Below are 25845 nucleotides of genomic sequence, written 5' to 3'. Positions count from 1 at the left end.
GTTTTTCTGTCTCACTTTGTACAACTGAGGACTTTGTTTTCTGTCTCACTGTGTACAACTGAGGACTTTGTTTTCTGTCTCACTTTGTACAACTGAGGACTTTGTTTTCTGTCTCACTGTGTACAACTGAGGACTTTTTTTTCTGTCTCACTTTGTACAACTGAGGACTTTGTATTCTGTCTCACTTTGTACAACTGAGGACTTTGTTTTTCCGTCTCACCTTGTACAACTGAGGACTTTGTTTTTCCGTCTCACCTTGTACAACTGAGGACTTTGTATTCTGTCTCACCTTGTACAACTGAGGTCTTTGTATTCTGTCTCACCTTGTACAACTGAGGACTTTGTTTTCCGTCTCACTTTGTACAACTGAGGACTTTGTTTTCTGTCTCACCTTGTACAACTGAGGACTTTGTTTTCTGTCTCACCTTGTACAACTGAGAATTTTGTATTCTGTCTCACTTCGTACAACTGAGGACTTTGTTTTCTGTCTCACTTTGTACAATTGAGGACTTTGTATTCTGTCTCACCTTGTACAACTGAGGACTTTGTTTTCTGTCTCACTTTGTACAACTGAGGACTTTGTTTTCCGTCTCACTTTGTACAACTGAGAATTTTGTATTCTGTCTCACTTCGTACAACTGAGGACTTTGTTTTCTGTCTCACTTTGTACAACTGAGGACTTTGTTTTCTGTCTCACTTTGTACAACTGAGGACTTTGTTTTCCGTCTCACTTTGTACAACTGAGAATTTTGTATTCTGTCTCACTTCGTACAACTGAGGACTTTGTTTTCTGTCTCACTTTGTACAACTCAGGACTTTGTATTCTGTCTCACCTTGTACAACTGAGGACTTTGTTTTCTGTCTCACTTTGTACAACTAAGGACTTTGTTTTCCGTCTCACTTTGTACAACTGAGAATTTTGTATTCTGTCTCACTTCGTACAACTGAGGACTTTGTTTTCTGTCTCACGTTGTACAACTGAGGACTTTGTTTTCTGTCTCACTTTGTACAACTGAGGACTTTGTTTTCTGTCTCTCCTTGTACAACTGAGGACTTTGTTTTCCCGTCTCACCTTGTACAACTGAGGACTTTGTTTTCTGTCTCTCCTTGTACAACTGAGGACTTTGTTTTCTGTCTCACCTTGTACAACTGAGGACTTTGTTTTCTGTCTCTCCTTGTACAACTCAGGACTTTGTTTTCTGTCTCACTTTGTACAACTGAGGACTTTGTTTTCTGTCTCTCCTTGTACAACTCAGGACTTTGTTTTCTGTCTCTCCTTGTACAACTGAGGACTTTGTTTTCTGTCTCACCTTGTACAACTGAGGACTTGGTTTTCTGTCTCACTGTGTACAACTGAGGACTTGGTTTTCTGTCTCACTTTGTACAACTGAGGACTTTGTTTTCTGTCTCACTTTGTACAACTGAGGACTTTGTTTTCCGTCTCACCTAGTACAACTGAGGACTTGGTTTTCTGTCTCACTTTGTACAACTGAGGACTTTGTTTTTCTGTCTCACTTTGTACAACTGAGGACTTTGTTTTCTGTCTCACTGTGTACAACTGAGGACTTTGTTTTCTGTCTCACTTTGTACAACTGAGGACTTTGTTTTCTGTCTCTCCTTGTACAACTGAGGACTTTGTTTTCTGTCTCTCCTTGTACAACTGAGGACTTTGTTTTCTGTCTCACCTTGTACAACTGAGGACTTGGTTTTCTGTCTCACTGTGTACAACTGAGGACTTGGTTTTCTGTCTCACTTTGTACAACTGAGGACTTTGTTTTCTGTCTCACTTTGTACAACTGAGGACTTTGTTTTCCGTCTCACCTAGTACAACTGAGGACTTGGTTTTCTGTCTCACTTTGTACAACTGAGGACTTTGTTTTTCTGTCTCACTTTGTACAACTGAGGACTTTGTTTTCTGTCTCACTGTGTACAACTGAGGACTTTGTTTTCTGTCTCACTTTGTACAACTGAGGACTTTGTTTTCTGTCTCACTGTGTACAACTGAGGACTTTTTTTTCTGTCTCACTTTGTACAACTGAGGTCTTTGTATTCTGTCTCACTTTGTACAACTGAGGACTTTGTTTTTCCGTCTCACCTTGTACAACTGAGGACTTTGTATTCTGTCTCACCTTGTACAACTGAGGTCTTTGTATTCTGTCTCACCTTGTACAACTGAGGACTTTGTTTTCTGTCTCACCTTGTACAACTGAGGACTTTGTTTTCTGTCTCACCTTGTACAACTGAGAATTTTGTATTCTGTCTCACTTCGTACAACTGAGGACTTTGTTTTCTGTCTCACTTTGTACAGCTGAGGACTTTGTTTTCTGTCTCACTTTGTACAACTGAGGACTTTGTTTTCCGTCTCACTTTGTACAACTGAGGACTTTGTTTTCTGTCTCACCTTGTACAACTGAGAATTTTGTATTCTGTCTCACTTCGTACAACTGAGGACTTTGTTTTCTGTCTCACTTTGTACAACTGAGGACTTTGTTTTCCGTCTCACTTTGTACAACTGAGGACTTTGTTTTCTGTCTCACTTTGTACAACTGAGGACTTTGTTTTCTGTCTCGCTTTGTACAACTGAGGACTTTGTTTTTCCGTCTCACCTTGTACAACTGAGAACTTTGTTTCCTGTCTCACCTTGTACAACTGACAGTATTCTGTCTCACTGTGTACAACTGAGGACTTTGTTTTCTGTCTCACCTTGTACAACTGAGGACTTTGTTTTCTGTCTCACCTTGTACAACTGAGGACTTTGTTTTTCCGTCTCATTTTGTACAACTGAGGACTTTGTTTTTCCGTCTCACCTTGTACAACTGAGGACTTTGTTTTTCCGTCTCACTTTGTACAACTGAGGACTTTGTTTTTCCGTCTCACCTTGTACAACTGAGGACTTGGTTTTCTGTCTTATTTTGTACCAATGGTACATGGAATCGTTTAGTCTGAGAAACAGCTAGTGCTCTAATTGTAGGAAGTTGGAATGAAGTAAAACTCTGTTACATGTGTGAACATTTTAGTATTACTAGTGTAATAATTCAGTAATTTTGGGAAAATACCTCCTTACATGTCTGTTAAGATTTCATGGCATCATAAACATTCACATCTATATTGTTTTACAAGGCCAGAAGCCTGGTATAGCCCAGACAACACTGATGAATATACAGCAGGGCCACACACAGTGGGATTTGATCCCGGGACCTCCAAACACCAGATGAACTGTCTGAACAAATTGAGCTGACTGATATTGTCAAACACCTGTCTCGAGTTTGGAGGCCTTCTGGTTTGAAAGTCGGGCCTTATCGTAATCTGAAGGTTTCTGACGTTTTATCAGCCTTTTAATTAAAACTCTGATAATAGGCCGACTATGTAAAAGTACTCTAGACCATTAAAACATCAGAAACTTTCGGATTAGTCTAGTCGTTGTATTTTACCTCTGCTGTTCTGTTTGCTCCCTGATGGTATTACCTATGTAAACTGGTATAGGGGTCAAGGATATTTGATGAAGGAAGAAGGAATTTAATTAATGTAGTTGAACTTAATTGGTCAATCACTGATGACTAAATTATAGTAATTAATACCTCAGTTGCATACATGTATACTAGGTTGTATCAGTACATTCGGTTAATCTGTGATGACTGGTTACTAGAATGAGCTAATGGGGAATTCTCCTTAAGTCCAGTTAGCAGCTACATGTACTTTTATTCAATCTGATCAAAATAAGCTGTTACATGGCTACATTTACTATATAATATGTCTGATGTTCATGTGTAGTACATAATAAATGTAGCCATGTAACAGCTAATTTTACTCAGATTACTATTTTTGGTAATTACTTGCTCCTCCTTCATGATTATAATTAATTATACTCCCGCAACGAAGTTAGGGGGGGTATACTGGAATCAGGTTGTCCGTCTGTCTGTAGACACATTTTGTCCGGACAACTCCTCCTTAACCGATGGGCCGATTCCAATGAAACTTCACACACATATTAATGATCATGTGCAGATGTGCATGCCACTTTCTTTTTCTCAAAATTATAGTTGCTATGGCAACTAGTCACTATAAACAGGTTTTCCGATAAGAACCATAACTTTAAGTTTGTCCGGACAACTCCTCCTAAACCGAAGGGCCGATTTCAATGAAACTTCACACAAATATAGAGGACCATATGCAGATGTGCATCTCACTTTCTTTTCCTCAAAATTATGGTTGCTATGGCAACTGGTCACTATATTACTGGGTTATCTTAGTTAGCCTCTAACTTACAATCTGCATGAGTCAATGGTGAATTGGAACTCTTTAAGAGTTCCAATTCACCATTGACTCATGCAGATTGCGGGGGTATTAGTCAGCCATCCTGGCGACAGTTCCAGTTATTTTTTAGTTTCTCGGATATTTCATCTACATGTACAAAAATGTATTTTAATGGGGAGCAAACCAGGCTGATCTAAATTATTTTGTTTTGTTTCCCACCATGCAGGCCGGCGTAAGTTACAGATATATTTTATTCAATGACTTTACCAGGGATCGACACATGTTGACCTTAAGCTCTATCAGATCAGTTTGCTGGGCCTAAGGCGAAGTTTGGAGATCACTGGTGTGCAACCTTATATAGGATTTAACTGGTTAGCTCCCTTGATTAGGCGTAGTGATACGTTGTACTTTCGTTTACATGTCATACGCCAATTGTTAGCACATGACACCTTTTAACATATGAAAACTGATTTAAAACGCATTAAAATTAACTTATCTGTTTATTCCATTACCATTTACCGCTTTAAACGCCATCATGGAATTACATTTCTAAGCGGATGTAATTGAAAATGAGAGTGAAAAAATGTAAACAACATGGTTGACAACGTTGCTGCAATGACCGGATAATACAGTACACCTAAGAGTGCACAGGTGCTTTGGTACCTTGTCCGTCATATCCATGTCTCGTCTTATTTTAAACTTGTTGGCACACTTTCAGTTTTGAATTACGTCCATTGTCATAATCCTATGTTCTAAGTAGACAGATTAGACATGGCTGATTTGAAAGGGCAGGGTTCGCCCGGTCACTCGGAAAACTTTCACCGTGTCCAAAATAATGGTAGTGAACCTTGTGGTCAGGACCCTACGATACCGTCCGACAATAACGAGTACTCGTACATGTTATTTGAACACGACCCAGATTTGATTGTAGAGATCGACATCCCCCTAGATGATGGACCCGTCGTAAATGGTCACTCGAGGGAGCCTACCAGCATCAGATCCAATAAATCGGTCGGGTTTTCTGGCAGAAAGACTTCCTCCAAGATCAAACAACATTCATCAGTGAAAACTAGGGGACGTCCTATTAAATCTCACGAGGTAGGTGGTGTTAGGTGAAGAACTCGTCGTGCTGGTACATTTACAGAGATAGATGTGTATTATTTTTTAGGAATACATGTAAATTGGAATACTGTATGTACGGGTGGCGGAGATAATCCATTTGCCTGTTGGTACTGCGGTAATCCGAAGGGTTCTGATGTTAAAGCTGCCTTGTGGCGATTTACATAGTAAGATCGTCAGAAAATTCGGACTAGTACTGCGGCTGATGCTGCTATACAGATATACTGATGTGAAAAGGGGGGGGGGGGGGGGGGGGGGGGGGGGTCATTAAAATTAGTACTTTGTGTCAAGTACAGTATGTTGCTGTCACTGGTCAGCTGGCTGACAGAGAATGTTCTTTGGCTCAGTAGATAGCATTAGAGGCATGGATTATAACACCAGACCAAGGTTTGATCCCTGTAAAGCACTCAGCAGGAATATGTGTTCTTTAATTCCTGTTCTGATTCAAATAAAATGGTGCAACATGCCAAACAGGCTGATTGGTATAGCGAAGGGAAAGAAAAAAACTACTAATTTTATACATACATTGTAAACAAAAGTAGTTCTTATAAAATGTTTCACACAGTAGTATTCAATACTATTTCTGTATTTTCTTATTGTTTATCATTAAGTATTATCCCCTAAATATGTCATTTTCAACATTTCTGTGAGTAATTGTAAAATAAGTTTGATCTAATTATTAAATCTAAATCACTAGATGTGTTATTTCCACTCCTCTACGATCCTCTTCAATACACTAAAAACTCTACACGAACTGCACACGGACTGAATGCCAGTAGCCTGGTAGCTGAAATGGTTAGAGGGTCAATCTAGAGTTTGATGGTTCTGGGTTAGAGTCCCAGTGTGGTCACTGCATTCTTTCTCAACTGTTAAAATATGATTATCAGCCTATTGTCATATGCCAGAATCAGAACAAACAGCTGTCTGTTCTTTGTACCAGAAAAAGATACTTCAATAAAGAATCAATCTGTAGCTTTAAACCTGAACAATCTTTTAATAATTAGATGAAAAATAATCTGAATCCCATTAACTTTATCATTCATTGTCCCAAATGTAAACCTTTGAAGCCACAATATATATATATATTTTATTTGAGAAAATGAAATGAAAAATGCATCTAGATATTTAAAGAATTTACATTACTTTAGTTTGAAGTTGAAGTGTCACAGAATGTAAACAATGCTTCTATCGAAAGTGTTGTTTGCCCTTATTTTGACATATAGGCCTATATATATAATGACAGGGAATTTTCCTACAAAGTTACTTGCTAATGGAAATCAATGTTATGTGTCTTGTGACATTAGACACTTTAATTTAACATACTTTGATTTGGTAGAAAATGTCTTAGGTTAAAATACACTCATGCTAACTATCAACTAAATAACTTTTACCACAGGTTGAGATATCTCATAACACAAAAGCTCTACTAGTGTTACAAACCACACTTTATCTCTGTACCACACAATGTCTGTCCATACAACCACACTTTACCTCTGTACCACACAATGTCTATCCATACACTCTGTACAAACCACACTTAACCTCTGTACCACCCAATGTCTGTCCATACACTCTGTACAAACCACACTTTACCTCTGTACCACACAATGTCTGTCCATACGAACCACACTTTACCTCTGTACCCCACAATGTCTGTCCATACACTCTGTACAAACCACACTTAACCTCTGTACCACCCAATGTCTGTCCATACACTCTGTACAAACCACACTTAACCTCTGTACCACCCAATGTCTGTCCATACACTCTGTACAAACCACACTTTACCTCTGTACCACACAATGTCTGTCCATACGAACCACACTTTACCTCTGTACCCCACAATGTCTGTCCATACACTCTGTACAAACCACACTTTACCTCTGTACCACACAATGTCTGTCCATACAAACCACACTTTATCTCTGTACCCCACAATGTCTGTCCATACACTCTGTACAAACCACACTTTACCTCTGTACCACACAATGTCTGTCCATACACTCTGTACAAACCACACTTTACGTCTGTACCACACAATGTCTGTCCATACAAACCACACTTTATCTCTGTACCACACAATGTCTGTCCATACAAACCACACTTTATCTCTGTACCACACAATGTCTGTCCATACAAACCACACTTTACCTCTGTACCACACAATGTCTGTCCATACACTCTGTACAAACCACACTTTACCTCTGTACCACACAATGTCTGTCCATACACTCTGTACAAACCACACTTTACCTCTGTACCACACAATGTCTGTCCATACACTCTGTACAAACCACACTTTACCTCTGTACAACACAATGTCTGTCCATACACTCTGTACAAACCACACTTTACCTCTGTACCACACAATGTCTGTCCATACAAACCACACTTTACCTAGGTATCACACAATGTCTGTCCATACACTCTGTACAAACCACACTTTACCACTGTACCACACATCTGTCCATACACTCTGTACAAACCACGCTTTATCTCTGTACCTCTCAACGTCTGTCCATACAAACCACACTTTATCTCTGTACCACTCAATGTCTGTCCATATACTCTAAAATACAAACAAGCTTTACATGACAGCTTTATCCTGTTAACTCTAACCAGTAAATTGTTCCCTTACATATTTCACCATAATTCCTGTGTGTCCATCAGAAACTGGATAGATATAGAAATGACACATCCTCTGGTAATCCAGAAGTGAAGGTGTAGATTCTAGATAATGAATTGTAATGATAAGGTGAATCCATTCGCTGAGAGTTATAATATCCTGAACTTGCTGCTTCAACCTTGATTATTAACAACTCTACTAATGTCTTCATGCATTTGATCAAATTCAATGTACACATTTCTGTTTAGTTTTCATTGTTGCTTTAAATCCCCGCGAGTCAGGTCTCCTGTTTTATATATTGGGGCCATGTTTATAGTCGGTCACCGAACTGTGACCAGATTACCAATAGATTAAAATGACATTATAATGAGAGGCTTTGTCTTTACCAACAGATGGAACCATTCCTTAGTGTAGACAATCTACCACCAGAGAAGCAGACGTCTCGGACATGTACAGGTATGTATAGGGGCAGCCCAGGGAACAGTTAAACCAAACATAAACAACCGCTTAAGACAAAGTTTTAAACAAATTAGATATTTTGATGAGTATGACTAGATGAAGTTTATTTTGCCTACTATTATCACTGCTATAATTTGAGGGTTTTCTGGTGTTATTGGAGAAGTATGTATGTGTTACCCTGTAGATTGCCCCTCTGTTGCTACAATTAACATGAACCAATCTCGGTAGTGGCTATGTCAATCTAAGGTGATATTTGAGACAGAGCAGGTTTAATTAAGTTTTCAATGCCAAGGTACAGATTAATTAAAGCTGTAGGATTAACATGTCAGTAGTGAATGACGAAGAGCTCGAAAAAAGGAGCGAATTTCTTGTGGAAATCTTAAAATGGAGAAACGACCCATCATTCAATCAGCTTGCGAAAGTGTTCCTCAGGGAGCACGCTTCTGGTACAAGATCTAAGTCTGCAGCCCCCAAAAGTATTCGGGAGCACGCCTCTGGTACTAGGTCTAAGTCTGCAGCCCCTAGAAGTATTCAGGAACACATAAGTGTGACACAATCTACAACTCAAAAAAGTATCGGAGAATTTACTGGTGGGACTCGATCTAAATCAGCAGCACCTAGAGGTTAGTGTCAGCGGTGATTAAGGCACAGATAGCCAGTTTGGGCTTTAATCAAATAGACAAATGATCACCAAGATGGTTTTATTTTTGAGTTGTCGGACAGATAGCCAGTTTGGGCTTTAATTAAATAGACAAATGATCACCAAGATGGTTTTATTTGGAGGTGTCCTCAGGATCAAAGTCATTTGCTATCTGACTAGATTTATTCTATAAGAGTATCCTATTTTTGTTCTTTTTTTTTTTCAGTGTTTAATAGTACCAGGATTTGGACCATCATGTATTATTACCCTGTGTATCAGTGTACTGGATGTTGTGTATTATTGTCTTATCAGAGGTGACACTGTCATTGTTTGATCAGCAGGTTGTTATTTTGTTACCGTAATACAATGTGACTTATCTAGTCATTGATATCTCCCTGTGTAGTCCAGTACCAACAAATAGACTTGTCAACTGTCCAAACTACAGCTCTGTAGTATAGACACATACTCATTATATACGGATTACAGAATGTTGATACACCAACAAAATGTTTTAACTCTCAGAGGAAAATATTGCTTAAAATGGATTTAAGATGTTAAAAACATATACATGTAAATAATTTACCAGAGGTAAGGTTTAAAATCATCTGGACTATGTTTGGTGGAACTTTACAAAGTGTGGCAGTGTCATGGAATGACCCGTAACATTTTTTATGCTGAAATAACCAGGTATAACTGACAAACTAGGTTACTGTAACCCTGTTCTGTATATAACCATGTATAACTGACAAACTAGGTTACTGTAACCCTGTACTGATTATAGCTGATATAACTGACAAACTAGGTTACTGTAACCCTGTACTGATTATAACCAGGTAATATAACAGACAAACTAGGTTTAGGTAACCCTGTACTGACTGTTGTCATAACTCTTTTTTTAGCGAATTCTGGGAGTTCAAAGTCTCATCGCAAGATCAAATCCTCTCCTGGTCCAGAAAATCGTTCCTCATTGTCTGGCCGTTCACCTTATGGGTCTCCTGCCTTCTTCCTTAGGTAAGTCTGATTATATCAGTCTTGTCATTGTTGTCATAATAACATAATATGTGAAAAGTGTTTTGAAATTCATTATTGATTACAATACAATTAATGTATTAAAATTTTGATGTTTTTTTATTTTGATTTCCCAATAAAACAAGGTTTAGAATGACAAAATCAACTGTATGATAGAATCACTGACAAGGTTTTAGAATGTCAAAATCAGCTTTATAATGTCCCTAGAATCATTGATAAGGTTTTAGAATGTCACAATCAGCTGTATGTGCAGTCTTACTAATTATTCATTGAATCAGACTATAAATGAATGTTTCTCCTGTGTTGAACTGTGTGTTGATGTTACATTGTGTATGTAAACAGACCCAGTGGGGAGATAGGTAAACATGCGCGGGTACCTGACAGGAAGGGAGTTAAGTTAAGGTGAGACTTCTACACAGCTCTCACACTAACAGCACTGTGTTAGATAGCTGTCCTTATAGAACACCATACTTATACACATCCACAACTCTCACACTAACAGCACTGTGTTAGATAGCTGTCCTTATAGAACACCATACTTACATCCACAACTCTCTCTTCTCTCATGAGACTATCATAATTACTGCTGTTTATTTCATTCTATGCTATACTGCTGTAGATTTGTTTACCATGTCGTGAGTTAGAAACTATTTTAAGTAGAACTCATTGCATATCGCTTTCATGTCTGTGTATTTCTGATAAATTAAAACCAAAAATCTATTCTAAAAAAGTGACTTATTGATAAGTTTAATGATATATCTAATTGTTTTGTCTTTCTGAGTGATTCTATGATGGTAAGATTTCATATGATACTAAGCATCAATTAATCACTCTTGTCTGTAATCATACCACACCTGTCTGTAAACATATCACACCTGTCTGTAATCATATCACACCTGTCTGTAAACATATCACACCTGTCTGTAATCATATCACACCTGTCTGTAATCATATCACACCTGTCTGTAAACATATCACACCTGTCTGTAAACATATCACACCTGTCTGTAGACATATCACACCTGTCTGTAGACATATCACACCTGTCTGTAAACATATCACACCTGTCTGTAAACATATCACACCTGTCTGTAAACATATCACACCTGTCTGTAATCATATCACACCTGTCTGTTATCATATCACACCTGTCTGTAATCATATCACACCTGTTTCACTGTTAAAATATCACACCTGTCTGTTATCATATCACACCTGTCTGTAGACATACCACACCTGTCTGTAATCATATCACACCTGTTTCACTGTTAAAATATCACACCTGTCTGTTATCATATCACACCTGTCTGTAATCATATCACACCTGTCTGTAATCATACCACACCTGTCTGTAATCATATCACACCTGTCTGTAATCATATCACACCTGTTTCACTGTTAAAATATCACACCTGTCTGTTATCATATCACACCTGTCTGTAAACATATCACACCTGTCTGTAGACATATCACACCTGTCTGTAGACATATCACACCTGTCTGTAAACATATCACACCTGTCTGTAAACATATCACACCTGTCTGTAAACATATCACACCTGTCTGTAAACATATCACACCTGTCTGTAAACATATCACACCTGTCTGTAATCATATCACACCTGTCTGTTATCATATCACACCTGTCTGTAATCATATCACACCTGTTTCACTGTTAAAATATCACACCTGTCTGTTATCATATCACACCTGTCTGTAGACATACCACACCTGTCTGTAATCATATCACACCTGTTTCACTGTTAAAATATCACACCTGTCTGTTATCATATCACACCTGTCTGTAATCATATCACACCTGTCTGTAATCATACCACACCTGTCTGTAATCATATCACACCTGTCTGTAATCATATCACACCTGTTTCACTGTTAAAATATCACACCTGTCTGTTATCATATCACACCTGTCTGTAATCATATCACACCTGTTTCACTGTTAAAATATCACACCTGTCTGTTATCATATCACACCTGTCTGTAATCATATCACACCTGTCTGTAGACATATCACACCTGTCTGTTATCATATCACACCTGTCTGTAATCATATCACACCTGTCTCACTGTAAAAATATCACACCTGTATTATCTGTAGCTTATAATATCTCATTGACATACATGTATGCAATGCTCACTCAACACACCTGGTATATCCAGTAGGTATATGTTTATTTCCACTGAAATGATAGAACAAAAACACTTCTATATTTGATTAATTTATGGCGTATGTCTTTTAGTAAATTGAATTGTTTATAAAAGTGATGGTATTTAAGATAAAGTTCAATGTTGATATATTAAGTTTACTGCCACACTCACAATTTTATATATCATACTTTCATATATGACAACTGTTTGGTGTTACAGGAATGGTAGACTGTACATTATATGACAACTGTTTGGTGTTACAGGAATGGTAGACTGTACACTATATGACAACTGTTTGGTGTTACAGGAATGGTAGACCGTACATTATATGACAACTGTTTGGTGTTACAGGAATGGTAGACTGTATATTATATGACAACTGTTTGGTGTTACAGGAATGGTAGACTGTACACTATATGACAACTGTTTGGTGTTACAGGAATGGTAGACTGTACATTATAAGACAACTGTTTGGTGTTACAGGAATGGTAGACTGTATATTATATGACAACTGTTTGGTGTTACAGGAATGGTAGACTGTACATTATATGACAACTGTTTGGTGTTACAGGAATGGTAGACTGTACACTATATGACAACTGTTTGGTGTTACAGGAATGGTGGACTGTACACTATATGACAACTGTTTGGTGTTACAGGAATGGTAGACTGTACATTATATGACAACTGTTTGGTGTTACAGGAATTGTAGACTGTACATTATATGACAACTGTTTAGTGTTACAGGAATGGTAGACTGTACATTATATGACAACTGTTTGGTGTTACAGGAATGGTAGACTGTACACTATATGACAACTGTTTGGTGTGACAGGAATGGTAGACTGTATATTATATGACAACTGTTTAGTGTTACAGGAATGGTAGACTGTACATTATATGACAACTGTTTGGTGTTACAGGAATGGTAGACTGTACATTATATGACAACTGTTTGGTGTTACAGGAATGGTAGACTGTACACTATATGACAACTGTTTGGTGTTACAGGAATGGTAGACTGTACATTATATGACAACTGTTTGGTGTTACAGGAATGGTAGACTGTATATTATATGACAACTGTTTGGTGTTACATGAATGGTAGACTGTACACTATATGACAACTGTTTGGTGTTACAGGAATGGTAGACTGTACATTATAAGACAACTGTTTGGTGTTACAGGAATGGTAGACTGTATATTATATGACAACTGTTTGGTGTTACAGGAATGGTAGACTGTACATTATATGACAACTGTTTGGTGTTACAGGAATGGTAGACTGTACACTATATGACAACTGTTTGGTGTTACAGGAATGGTGGACTGTACACTATATGACAACTGTTTGGTGTTACAGGAATGGTAGACTGTACATTATATGACAACTGTTTGGTGTTACAGGAATGGTAGACTGTACATTATATGACAACTGTTTGGTGTTACAGGAATGGTAGACTGTACATTATATGACAACTGTTTGGTGTTACAGGAATGGTAGACTGTACATTATATGACAACTGTTTGGTGTTACAGGAATGGTAGACTGTACATTATATGACAACTGTTTGGTGTTACAGGAATGGTAGACTGTACACTATATGACAACTGTTTGGTGTTACAGGAATGGTAGACTGTACATTATATGACAACTGTTTGGTGTTACAGGAATGGTAGACTGTACATTATATGACAACTGTTTGGTGTTACAGGAATGATAGACTGTACACTATATGACAACTGTGTGGTGTTACAGGAATGGTAGACTGTACATTATATGACAACTGTTTGGTGTTACAGGAATGGTAGACTGTACATTATATAACAACTGTTTGGTGTTACAGGAATGGTAGACTGTACATTATATGACAACTGTTTGGTGTTACAGGAATGGTAGACTGTACACTATATGACAACTGTTTGGTGTTACAGGAATGGTAGACTGTACATTATATGACAACTGTTTGGTGTTACAGGAATGGTAGACTGTACATTATATGACAACTGTTTGGTGTTGTTACAGGAATGGTAGACTGTACATTATATGACAACTGTTTGGTGTTACAGGAATGGTAGACTGTACACTATATGACAACTGTTTGGTGTTACATGAATGGTGGACTGTACATTATATGACAACTGTTTGGTGTTACAGGAATGGTAGACTGTACATTATATGACAACTGTTTGGTGTTACAGGAATGGTAGACTGTACATTATATGACAACTGTTTGGTGTTACAGGAATGGTAGACTGTACATTATAAGACAACTGTTTGGTGTAACAGGAATGGTAGACTGTACACTATATGATAACTGTTTGGTGTTACAGGAATGGTAGACTGTACATTATATGACAACTGTTTGGTGTTACAGGAATGGTAGACTGTACATTATATGACAACTGTTTGGTGTTACAGGAATGGTAGACTGTCCACTGTATGACAACTGTTTGGTGTTACATGAATGGTAGACTGTACATTATATGACAACTGTTTGGTGTTACAGGAATGGTAGACTGTACACTATATGACAACTGTTTGGTGTTACAGGAATGGTAGACTGTACATTATATGACAACTGTTTGGTGTTACAGGAATGGTAGACTGTACATTATATGACAACTGTTTGGTGTTACAGGAATGGTAGACTGTACACTATATGACAACTGTTTGGTGTTACAGGAATGGTAGACTGTACACTATATGATAACTGTTTGGTGTTACAGGAATGGTAGACTGTACATTATATGACAACTGTTTGGTGTTACAGGAATGGTAGACTGTACATTATATGACAACTGTTTGGTGTTACAGGAATGGTTGACTGTACACTATATGACAACTGTTTGGTGTTACAGGAATGGTAGACTGTACATTATATGACAACTGTTTGGTGTTACAGGAATGGTAGACTGTACATTATATGACAACGGTTTGGTGTTACATGAATGGTAGACTGTACATTATATGACAACTGTTTGGTGTTACAGGAATGGTAGACTGTACACTATATGACAACTGTTTGGTGTTACAGGAATGGTGGACTGTACACTATATGACAACTGTTTGGTGTTACATGAATGGTAGACTGTACATTATATGACAACTGTTTGGTGTTACAGGAATGGTGGACTGTACACTATATGACAACTGTTTGGTGTTACATGAATGGTAGACTGTACATTATATGACAACTGTTTGGTGTTACAGGAATGGTAGACTGTACACTATATGACAACTGTTTGGTGTTACAGGAATGGTAGACTGTACATTATAAGACAACTGTTTGGTGTTACAGGAATGGTAGACTGTACATTATATGACAACTGTTTGGTGTTACATGAATGGTAGACTGTACATTATATGACAACTGTTTGGTGTTACAGGAATGGTAGACTGTACACTATATGACAACTGTTTGGTGTTACAGGAATGGTAGACTGTACATTATATGACAACTGTTTGGTGTTACAGGAATGGTAGACTGTACATTATATGACAACTGTTTGGTGTTACAGGAATGGTAGACTGTACACTATATGACAACTGTTTGGTGTTACAGGAATGGTAGACTGTACATTATATGACAACTGTTTGGTGTTGTTACAGGAATGGTAGACTGTACATTATTAGACAACTGTTTGGTGTTACAGGAATGGTAGACTGTACATTATATGACAACTGTTTGGTGTTACATGAATGGTAGACTGTACACTATATGACAACTGTTTGGTGTTACAGGAATGGTAGACTGTACATTATATGACAACTGTTTGGTGTTACAGGAATGGTAGACTGTACATTATATGACAACTGTTTGGTGTTACAGGAATGGTAGACTGTACATTATATGACAACTGTTTGGTGTTACAGGAATAGTAGACTGTACATTATATGACAACTGTTTGGTGTTACAGAATGATAGACTGTACACTATATGACAATTGTTTGGTGTTACAGAATGATAGACTGTACACTATATGACAACTGTTTGGTGTTACAGAAATGGTAGACTGTACATTATATGACAACTGTTTGGTGTTACAGGAATGGTAGACTGTACATTATATGACAACTGTTTGGTGTTACAGGAATGGTAGACTGTACATTATATGACAACTGTTTGGTGTTACAGGAATGGTAGACTGTACACTATATGACAACTGTTTGGTGTTACAGGAATGGTAGACTGTACATTATATGACAACTGTTTGGTGTTACAGGAATGGTAGACTGTACACTATATGACAACTGTTTGGTGTTACAGGAATGGTAGATTGACACCTGGTTCTTCTGTTTTCATCACTCCCGAGGATTCATTGAAAAAAGTCAACCACTGTATCAAGAACCCATTCAAACATTCAATTAACTACACCACAGACGACTTAAATATTGTAAGTATACATAAACGGTTTGTAGACAGCTTTTATCTCCAGCATGACTCTCTGATGGTGCATATTGATAAAAATGGTGTATTCAGTTGTACTCATTCACTAAAGCCCTAAAGGGATCCTGGTCTAGCTGTGTGTAGACTCCTAAAGGGGTCCTGGTCTAGCTGTGTGTAGACTCCTAAAGGGGTCCTGGTCTAGCTGTATAGCTGTGTGTAGACTCCTAAAGGGGTCCAGGTCTAGCTGTGTGTAGACTCCTAAAGGGGTCCTGGTCTAGCTGTGTGTAGACCCTTAAAGGGGACCTGGTCTAGCTGTGTGTAGACCCTTAAAGGGGTCCTGGTCTAGCTGTGTGTAGACCCTTAAAGGGGTCCTGGTCTAGCTGTAGAGCTGTGTGTAGAATTAAGCATGTGTCATCATTGATGTTTCTTGGGTAGAGGAATTTAAGAATCTCTAGTTCAAGACAGTCCATGTGTATCTGTACTCTGATCATGCTTCAAGTTTGGATCTCAGTTTCATCAACATGCCTATGCTTTAGGAAATGCTTTCAAGTAAGATTTTCCGTTTGAATTTGAAAGCAATAAAAGAGTGAGGGACAGTGTCCTCAGCTTGGATTTTTATACCCCCGCAACAAAGTTAGACAACTCCTCCTAAACCTCCTAAACCGATGGGCCAATTCCAATGAAACTTCACACACATATTAATGATCATGTGAAGATGTGCATGCCACTTTCTTTTTCTCAAAATTATGGTTGCTATGACAACTGGTCACTATAAACAGGTTTTCTGATAAGAACCATAACTTTAAGTTTGTCTGGACAACTCCTAAACCGAATGGCCAATTGCAATGAAACTTCACACAAATATAGCGGACCATATGCAGATGTGCATCTCACTTTCTTTTCCTCAAAATTATGGTTGCTATGGCAACTGGTGACTATATTACTGGGTTATCTGAGTTAGCCTCTAATTAAGAGTTCCAATTCACCATTGACTCATGCAGATTACGGGGGTATTAGTCAGCCATCCTGGCGACAGTTCTAGTTTTACTTAAATCCAAGAAAGCGATTAACAGGAAATTAAGTTCTTAATTTAAGGAACATTGATGAAACTGGGGAAAGGGCTTCTTTGGTGACTGCCATCCTAACTATTTCTAACTAAACTCAATATGTGTAGTAGTTATAGCCATGTAAAACTTTTCTCATCTCAGGAGAAAGGAAAATCACCTGACCATTGTAAAACACCATCTGGCGAGATGAAACAGAGGACCACATTCGCTACCTTCCATATGGGGAAGGTCCTCGCCAAGAGCAATACGGAAAGTCCAAACAAGAAACAGGGAAAGCTATTGAAGGGAAAGTAAGTATACTTTGTTACTGAACTTTAGCTTGACCAGAGATGACCCTCTAGATCTTCTGTACTGAACTTTAGCTTGACCAGAAATGACCCTCCAGATCTTCTGTACTGAACTTTAGCTTGACCAGAGATGACCATTTAGATCTTCTGTACTGAACTTTAGCTTGACCAGAGATTATCTTCCAGATCTTCTGTACATTTTATGTCCTTTTAAATCAGCAATCTATTTTACCCTAGAAACCCTGGAACAGGAACGTTTAACAATAAATGTACTGGTCAGTAATTGTTTGAACACTTTGAACCCAGCAACTTTTCTACAAAAACGTTTTTATAGAAGAAGATATTCAATATATCAACTGATACTTTGTATTTTACTGGCGTTGAACCCTACCTGTGGACGACAGAAGTACCTCACTATCTTGATGAGTGTTGATTGTATTGAAACGGTAATCCGTACACCACTCATGTTACGGTGGTGAATTAAAATGTTGACAACACCGGAAAATGATATATAAATTCGGCACATGTTTTTATAAAAATAACCACAGAAATAGGGATTTGGACTATCCAGAGGAACAATAATATTGACAGCATATTCTATTTGTCTTTTAGCCATTCGAGTTCAGATTGCAGTTAGAACTGCTACTACCCCGAGGTGTTTTATACCACGTTGATCAGGCCTACCGTTAATACTAGTAGTAGTAAACTAAATCTACGATCTTTATCGGCATTGATGTCGTTGTTTAACTCAAGTTGCGGTTTACCTCATGGCCAGGGCTGTTTTTTACCAAAAAGTTGTCACATGGGTACTGAAATTATTCAACCCAAAGTGAGGTAGTAAACTAGTTAGGGATATTCGTCATCTTGGTCTAACTTGTTTCAAATGAGAAACAATATGTTTTTCTAACCTGAGAGAAGCTTCCTAGTAACTAATCAACCATTGGGTTAAGCCTTAAAATTGGCATCAGGGTGAGAAGGAAATCATAAAATTAAGAGCATTAGACAGACGAGTCAAAGAACAAAAAAGAAGCGAGACTGACAATAATTAAAGAAATCAGAAAACGAGGGGACTATAACCACAACGTCAGTGTGTTGGAGACGGGTGAAGGGGAAGTTGTGACCAAAAAGAGTTTGAGCAAGGAACAAAATACAGATTCTTTATTTAATTTTGTATTCAATCATACGGATATTGTAATTTAGGCAAATACTGCAAGTTCAAATTCTCCCTACGTGGGGAACTCCTGTACACAGCCGGACATGTGTGCACAACTAGTCTGTGTCCTTGAAGCCCCGCCTACTTTAAGCGAGCTGTCCAATGACAAAACATTTTACTCTCTTAGCCCCAGTTTAATTGTACTATTGATACTGTTCACAATAGTGATATTCTTTCGTTGTCCACGGATAGAATTCAACAGCAGTGAAATGATTCATTGACTATATGATGTGACTATTTGAAGATTTGTGCTGTTTTCCTTTCTAGTACTTGTAGGCCTTCTTCTGAACATTCCCGCAGGTAACATTACTGGCATGTGTATACCCTGTAGTAATGGTCACAGACTGTGTCACGGCCCAGAATATCATACACACTGTAACATACTGACTGTTTAACTGTCCATATGTAACACCAAGACTTGTGTCCGTTGTAACATCCTTATTCCTCCCCTCACTTTCTGACACTACTCCCTCACACTCACTATTTTGTTGAGGTAAATTATCTCCCTTTCCATCACCAGTCCATCCATGGCTGCCATTTTGAAAATGAGAGAGGTAATTGTCCTGAACCTCCCGTATCTTGTCAGGCTTTTCAGTAATGAGTTGTCTATAGTCCATCTGATCCTGACTGGATTTCAATATCCTAAAATGTTTTCAGAGAACTTTAATTATGCATATAATAGTCCATGAAATTCTGACTTGTGAATTATTCACAATCCTGGCAACCATATTAGATTTTGAAAGTTTGTAATTTCTCTATTATAGGATTAAATCCTTTTCATCCCCAAATCATTCATATCTGTAGGTATACTGCTCGTTATTAGCCTCATTTGACTACCAGGGAAAACCAGGGAAAACCAGAAAAAAACCAGGGAAAACCAGGAAAAACCAGATAGATGCCGATGGCCATCTTTGATTTATGAAATAAAAAAATTATTAGGACAATTTTTGGAAAATCACTCGATGGACCTTGGTCCGTAGATTTCAGAGTTGTGAACCTTGGCTGATGTAGAGCTGTTAACGGTCCTACACACAGGACAACAATAAAGCCATCAACTGTATCTGGTACCTCTGTCTCTTGTGTTCATAATAATTCCTTATACAGCGTATATGTTATTACACCACCCAGAAGTGTCTTGTTTTCTACACTGCATGATCCCAAACACAGATTTGTCTCATACTTACACTGATCTCTAGAGCCTATTATAACTTTGACATGTACTAGCATGCAGCATGGCTTTTCATCGGGAATGTGATTAAAATCGCAGTTATAATCCATTGATAATCCTTTACTTGTACTAACAAAGGAAAATAAAAGCTTGGAGAAGCTGATCTGTTTGTTTAGTCCAAAAATTAAAAACATACTGCGTACCAAATCATCACTCATCAACACTTCAACATATGTTGTGTTATTGCCGACAGAAAAAGATCAGAAATAGAGAGATAGAAAATAATACATGTAAACATATTATCAGACATTTGCCATTTAACAGTTGAAATAAGCAATCAAACATCAAATAAGAATCAACTGAGTTTAGCTATATATACCAATAATCTGTTATTCATCCAGTCTCTCCCTATCTTGCAATTGTTGCCGCTCTCCCTCTTCTGAAATTATTCCTCTGTAAATTTTAGACCTCTCTTTTTATTTTATATGATTTTTTTTCTAGATTGCAGCCTTTGAAGCCAGTGGCCCTAGGCGGTGGTCCCACCATCAAACAGTGTCGTGGCATCGTAGCAGGTAAGTGGCCCTAGGCGGTGGTCCCACCATCAAACAGTGTTGTGGCATCGTGGCAGGTAAGTGGCCCTAGGCAGTGGTCCCACCATCAAACAAGGCTGTGGCATTGTGGTAGGTAAGTGGCCCTAGGCGGTGGTCCCACCATCAAACAGTGTCGTGGCATCGTAGCAGGTAAGTGGCCCTAGGAAGTTAAATTGTTCCACCATCAAACAGTGTTGTGGCATCATGGCAGGTAAGTGGCCCTAGGCAGTTGTTCCACCATCAAACAGTATTGTGGCAGGTAAGTGGCCCTAGGCAGTGGTCCCACTGTAAAACAGTGTCGTGGCATCGTGGCAGGTAAGTGGCCCTAGGCAGTGGTCCCACTGTAAAACAGTGTCGTGGCATCGTGGCAGGTAAGTGGCCCTAGGCAGTGGTCCCACTGTAAAACAGTGTCGTGGCATCGTGGCAGGTAAGTGGCCCTAGGCAGTGGTCCCACTGTAAAACAGTGTCGTGGCATTGTGGTAGGTAAGTGGCCCTAGGCGGTAGTCCCACCATAAAACAGAACCGTGGCTTCGTGGCAGGTAAGTGGCCCTAGGCAGTGGTCCCACCATCAAACAGAGTTGTGGCATCGTGGCACATATGTGGCCCTAGGCAGTTGTTCCACCATAAAACAGTGCTGTGGCATCGTGGCAGGTAAGTGGCCCTAGGCGGTGGTCCCACCATAAAACAGTATCGTGGCAGGTAAGTGGCCACAGTGTCGTGGCATCGTGGCAGGTAAGTGGCCCTAGGTGGTGGTCCCACCATAAAACAGTATCGTGGCAGGTAAGTGGCCACAGTGTCGTGGCATCGTGGCAGGTAAGTGGCCCTAGGAGGTGGTCTCACCATAAAACAGTGTCGTGGTATTATGGCTGGTAAGTGGCTTTAGGCATATCATTATGTTGACCATTGTTTTATGTTTAGATAGGTATGTACATCAAGCTTAATAAGTCTCCACTGTGCTGAATGAGTATGGGAAACTCTGTGAACTGTATAAATAAACCTATTGTTTTGCATGTTGTTTTTTTCAGAAACAAAAAGCTATGGTGCACCACCTAATCGCACGCTTGCCCGCCGTAGGGAGATTGTCCAGCAGGTACCGAACATTCATGAGTATCTGTATGAGCGCCCACATACCGTGGAGAGTATCCATCGCACTTCAGAGGCATCCAGTGTGGATGAAAACCGAGACAACAATGTCAAGGTGGATTTTTCTGAGCTTGACCTGGCGGATAGACTTGACAGGTATTCATGTTGTATCTTCACTGTGACTGATTTCTGTTTACAATTCCTGTCAGCAGTTTTACTGTTTGTCATGTTCAATATCTATGAAACTTTGTGTACAAGTTTGTATTGTCTATATTTGTGTATAACATACAGATTTACTGTACAAAACGTTCTATTTTTTTGTGGGGTGAGGATTTGAATCTGTGTATCTTTCCTTTCAGTTTGTCTTTTTTATTTCAAGATGTTTTTATTTTTTTATGCAATTTATGCCCCTTTGTTGAAAAATCAGATCATTCCTTCACCAGACAACTCTTCCTAAAAATATGCCAATTTTAGTGAGACTCCATGCATCTCATGACATCCCTTTGATATTTAAAATTGTGCATCTGGTAAAAAATGTTTCATTTTGACCCTTTTTATGGATTTTCACTAAATTCCAACAATTTCCTGAAATTGGTGAATGTAAATCTTATTTCCATGTCGGTTTACAGATCAACTCCTACCCCCACGGACAGAGATGTACCGGTGGTGCCCCCTGCCAGTGCTGCCTCAATGGAACGCCGCAAACAAGGTGACTTATCACCCTTATAGATCAGTAACCAGATCCTTGTTTCATCATACGAGAAAGTATTATTGGCTTTAAGGAACAAAGCTTAATTTTCATGATATTGTGTTAGGCTTTCCTATGGAATTTATATTTAGAGGGAAAAACCAGAGCCTGAGTGTATCAATTTCTGTCACTTTGAACACCCAGCCTTTCCTGTATCTTTTACTATTGTACATAGGATCAGATCTGATTTATAGATTTCCTGTAACTCTATCCAACAAAGTCTCTATCTATGACTGGATTATAAGTATTGCTACCATGTCTAATATATTTACCAAGCAATATGTATCCCCTGATCCACGAGTATTATAAGTATTATGACCATTATTTACCAAGCAATGTATCACCGGATCCACGAGTATTATAAGTATTATGACCATTATTTACCAAGCAATGTATCACCGGATCCACGAGTATTATAATTATTACAACCATTATTTACCAGGCAATGTATCCCCGGATCCACGAGTATTCGCCACAGAGATCAGTACTGGAAGAACAGTTCCTGAAATCACAGAGGAAATACAAGTTGAAGAACTACACAACAAATTAAATCTACAAAACAGTTCCAGCAATGCCAAAACTGGAGATAGTCCACAGTCAAAAAACGCTGATTCAGACACTGGACTTGTCAATGAACAAAGTCCAGTCCTTTCCAGACCACAGACAGCCGTTAGTGGACAAAGTCATTCTCAGTCTGCCGACAGCAGTTCTCGACCACATACAGCTGGTCAGCTCCAGTCTCGACCACAGACAGCAAGCAAGTCTGTTCGTTTTGCCGAGGATCCTACCAACCCAACCAATAAAAGGAAGGAAAAATCTGGAAAGGAAACCTGTAAACCTACTGATCTTGGTAATGGTGTCAAGAGGGATGAGGACCCAGATCACAAAGATGGGCCTAGTGGTCAGAGACCGGGTCAGGGTGAAATCAGATTAATTTCTGCAGGCAGTGCTGGACAAAGTTCTGCAGAAAACGATAAAAAAGCCTCTTCATCAAAGAGTGACAATCAAGGGAAACAACAAAGTTTGAAATATTTTCAAAGTGATAGACATGAAAATAAACAAGCAGTGTGTTCAAGATATGATAAGGGTAAAGATTGTAGAAAGCCTTCTACCCTACAGGTACAGGCTGTAGGACACGGAGGACAAGTTCACACGTTAATCTGTCCTGAAAGTCCCTCTAACAGAAGTAGGTCTCCAAGTCCTCAAAGGAGGGGTCAGAGGTCACCTAGTCCACAGCAGAGAGGCCCAGGGTCACTGATAACCAATCAGAAACAGCAATCTAAACACAATAAGAGTAACCGACTTGTGCGACCATCATCTGCCAACATGTCAACCAGACAACTAACGTCGTCCAGGTCACGCAAGTCCAGTAACACAAAAGTTTGTTTTGAAGATGACAAACCCCAACACGAGTCTATCTTTGTACAAAAGGGGGAGGGTGATGAGTTATATGTAGGAATCCGAGAGGACCGGACTCTCACTTTTGAGGACATCGAGGCTGAGCTGAGGGCGCTGCAGGAGGACATTCAAGAGAGGCGAGTAACAGAGGAACACTGGGATGTACTACAGGACGACAGCAGTGAGGACGGTAGTGATGTCAGCACTGTGGTGGAGGATAGGATCAACCAATCAGATGATAATTTACTGGGTCTGAGTCAATCAGAGGAGGATCTGCTGGCAGACATCAGGGGTGATGAGGTGGTGGTGGACGAGGCTGTGGTGGACGAGGATGTCCAGCAGGATTGTTGGGGAGACTACTCCAGCCTGTTAGATATTTACAGGAGAAAGTGTATGGATGTTAGTGAGAACTGTGGTCAAATCAGTAACAAACTGACCACTCCACGTAGGTCAAAGGTCAAACGGCGCTGTCATAGTGCTGGTAGGGATTCACTGACAAGTGACAGTTTAAAACGCAAAGGTAGCTGTCAGTCTGTGTACACATTGGATAGTGGGAAGGGTGAGAGTTGTGAGGGGACCACAAGAGATGACAGTGCAGTCGGTCTGTCTCATGCTACCTCTAACCTCACACTGGACAGTGGCCTCGGCAATAGTGAAATAAATGACCAGCCACACCTAGACAATATCAAAGAGGTGAAAAACTCCTGTGTGATGGATGGACAAGTGCTGTCTGGTCCTGGGGAGCAATCCATGAAAGAAATGGTGCCTCCATTGGTACTCCACTCTGCACCACAAGTGGAGCCACAGGAAACTGAGCTTGTAGAGGATGTGGATGAAGATCAGACAGTTGTGGACACAAAGAAACTGTTGGAGATTGTATGTGATGAACTGGTCACACACCAGGAAAAACTGGTTTGTACTTTATTATCAGACATGATGTATATTTCTGGTACATGATAATCCTAGAACATTTTGTCAAACTGCATTAGAAAATATAATTCTGTTTTAAAAAGGGCACATTCTAGTTTTGACTACATATTGATACAAGTGAAAGTTCTTATTGTATAACATTGTCAGTTTACTCCAACTGTCTCGTGATAAAACAAGTCAATATTTTGTTTACAGAAGGAGGATGCCGATATGCCACCTATACCTAAAGTGTAAGTATTGGATACCACTTGGTCCAGGGTTGGAGGAGAAGTATTAACTCACTCCTCTAAGACTTCTGAAAAGATGCTGTTGTCTTAATACGATAAAAACATGTAACATTTTTTCAGTAATTTTCTATTCTACCAGCTGATGAATTTTAACCACATCCCTTATAAATGTTCCTATTGTAATTGTATTGTCATTTAGCCAACTACTGATTTCAAATCTAGGAGTCAGTAAACAATCAGGGATGGCTACTGTATTATTAATATAACTGTATTATTAATATGCCTGTAAATGCTTTTTTCGAAAAAATTATTTTTACATAGTTATGGCCCCTTTATTTGAAAAATGGTTATAATTTTGTCCAGTTATGCATTTCCTTAGTTTTCACAAAGTTGGTGTATAGTTAAAAGACCATATGGTGTTGTGATTTTCTCCAAGTAGTCCTTTTA

The 25845-nt window shown here is 38.9% G+C and overlaps 1 protein-coding gene and 1 long non-coding RNA gene across 8 annotated transcripts in view; one reads left to right on the top strand and one right to left on the bottom strand.

Moving 5' to 3' along the window:
• The first annotated feature begins 4819 nt into the window (after positions 1 to 4819).
• Positions 4820 to 25845, top strand: part of LOC117344863 — a 36011-nt gene continuing 14985 nt past the window's right edge. For 3 of the 7 annotated variants that reach the window (XR_004536280.1, XR_004536279.1, XM_033907717.1), the window contains exons 1-12: positions 4821 to 5352; positions 8392 to 8455; positions 9998 to 10109; positions 10470 to 10529; positions 16568 to 16694; positions 17896 to 18044; positions 19522 to 19554; positions 20924 to 20994; positions 22038 to 22251; positions 22725 to 22804; positions 23286 to 25153; positions 25367 to 25401. Coding sequence is in view for 5 of the 7 variants with exons in the window: in XM_033907717.1 (XP_033763608.1) it covers positions 5026 to 5352; positions 8392 to 8455; positions 9998 to 10109; positions 10470 to 10529; positions 16568 to 16694; positions 17896 to 18044; positions 19522 to 19554; positions 20924 to 20994; positions 22038 to 22251; positions 22725 to 22804; positions 23286 to 25153; positions 25367 to 25401 (3140 nt within the window). In the remaining 2 variants the exon portion in view is untranslated. Of the gene's footprint in view, positions 5353 to 8391; positions 8456 to 9997; positions 10110 to 10469; positions 10530 to 10646; positions 10922 to 16567; positions 16695 to 17895; positions 18045 to 19521; positions 19555 to 20923; positions 20995 to 22037; positions 22252 to 22724; positions 22805 to 23285; positions 25154 to 25366; positions 25402 to 25845 lie in introns of those variants that run through there. The other 4 variants (XM_033907727.1, XM_033907748.1, XM_033907740.1 and 1 more) reach the window with 4 other exon arrangements.
• On the bottom strand, positions 7124 to 7619 carry LOC117344902. Its single transcript, XR_004536285.1, has 3 exons — positions 7399 to 7619; positions 7204 to 7296; positions 7124 to 7161 (listed from the first exon to the last, which is right to left on the bottom strand). It is a non-coding gene; the product is annotated as an uncharacterized LOC117344902 (long non-coding RNA).

The sequence above is a fragment of the Pecten maximus genome, chromosome 2, assembly GCF_902652985.1.
Source record: "Pecten maximus chromosome 2, xPecMax1.1, whole genome shotgun sequence".
Taxonomy (NCBI): domain Eukaryota; kingdom Metazoa; phylum Mollusca; class Bivalvia; order Pectinida; family Pectinidae; genus Pecten; species Pecten maximus.
The sequence above is the reverse complement of the archived record's forward strand: the minus strand, read 5'-3'. Positions and strand labels throughout refer to the sequence as shown.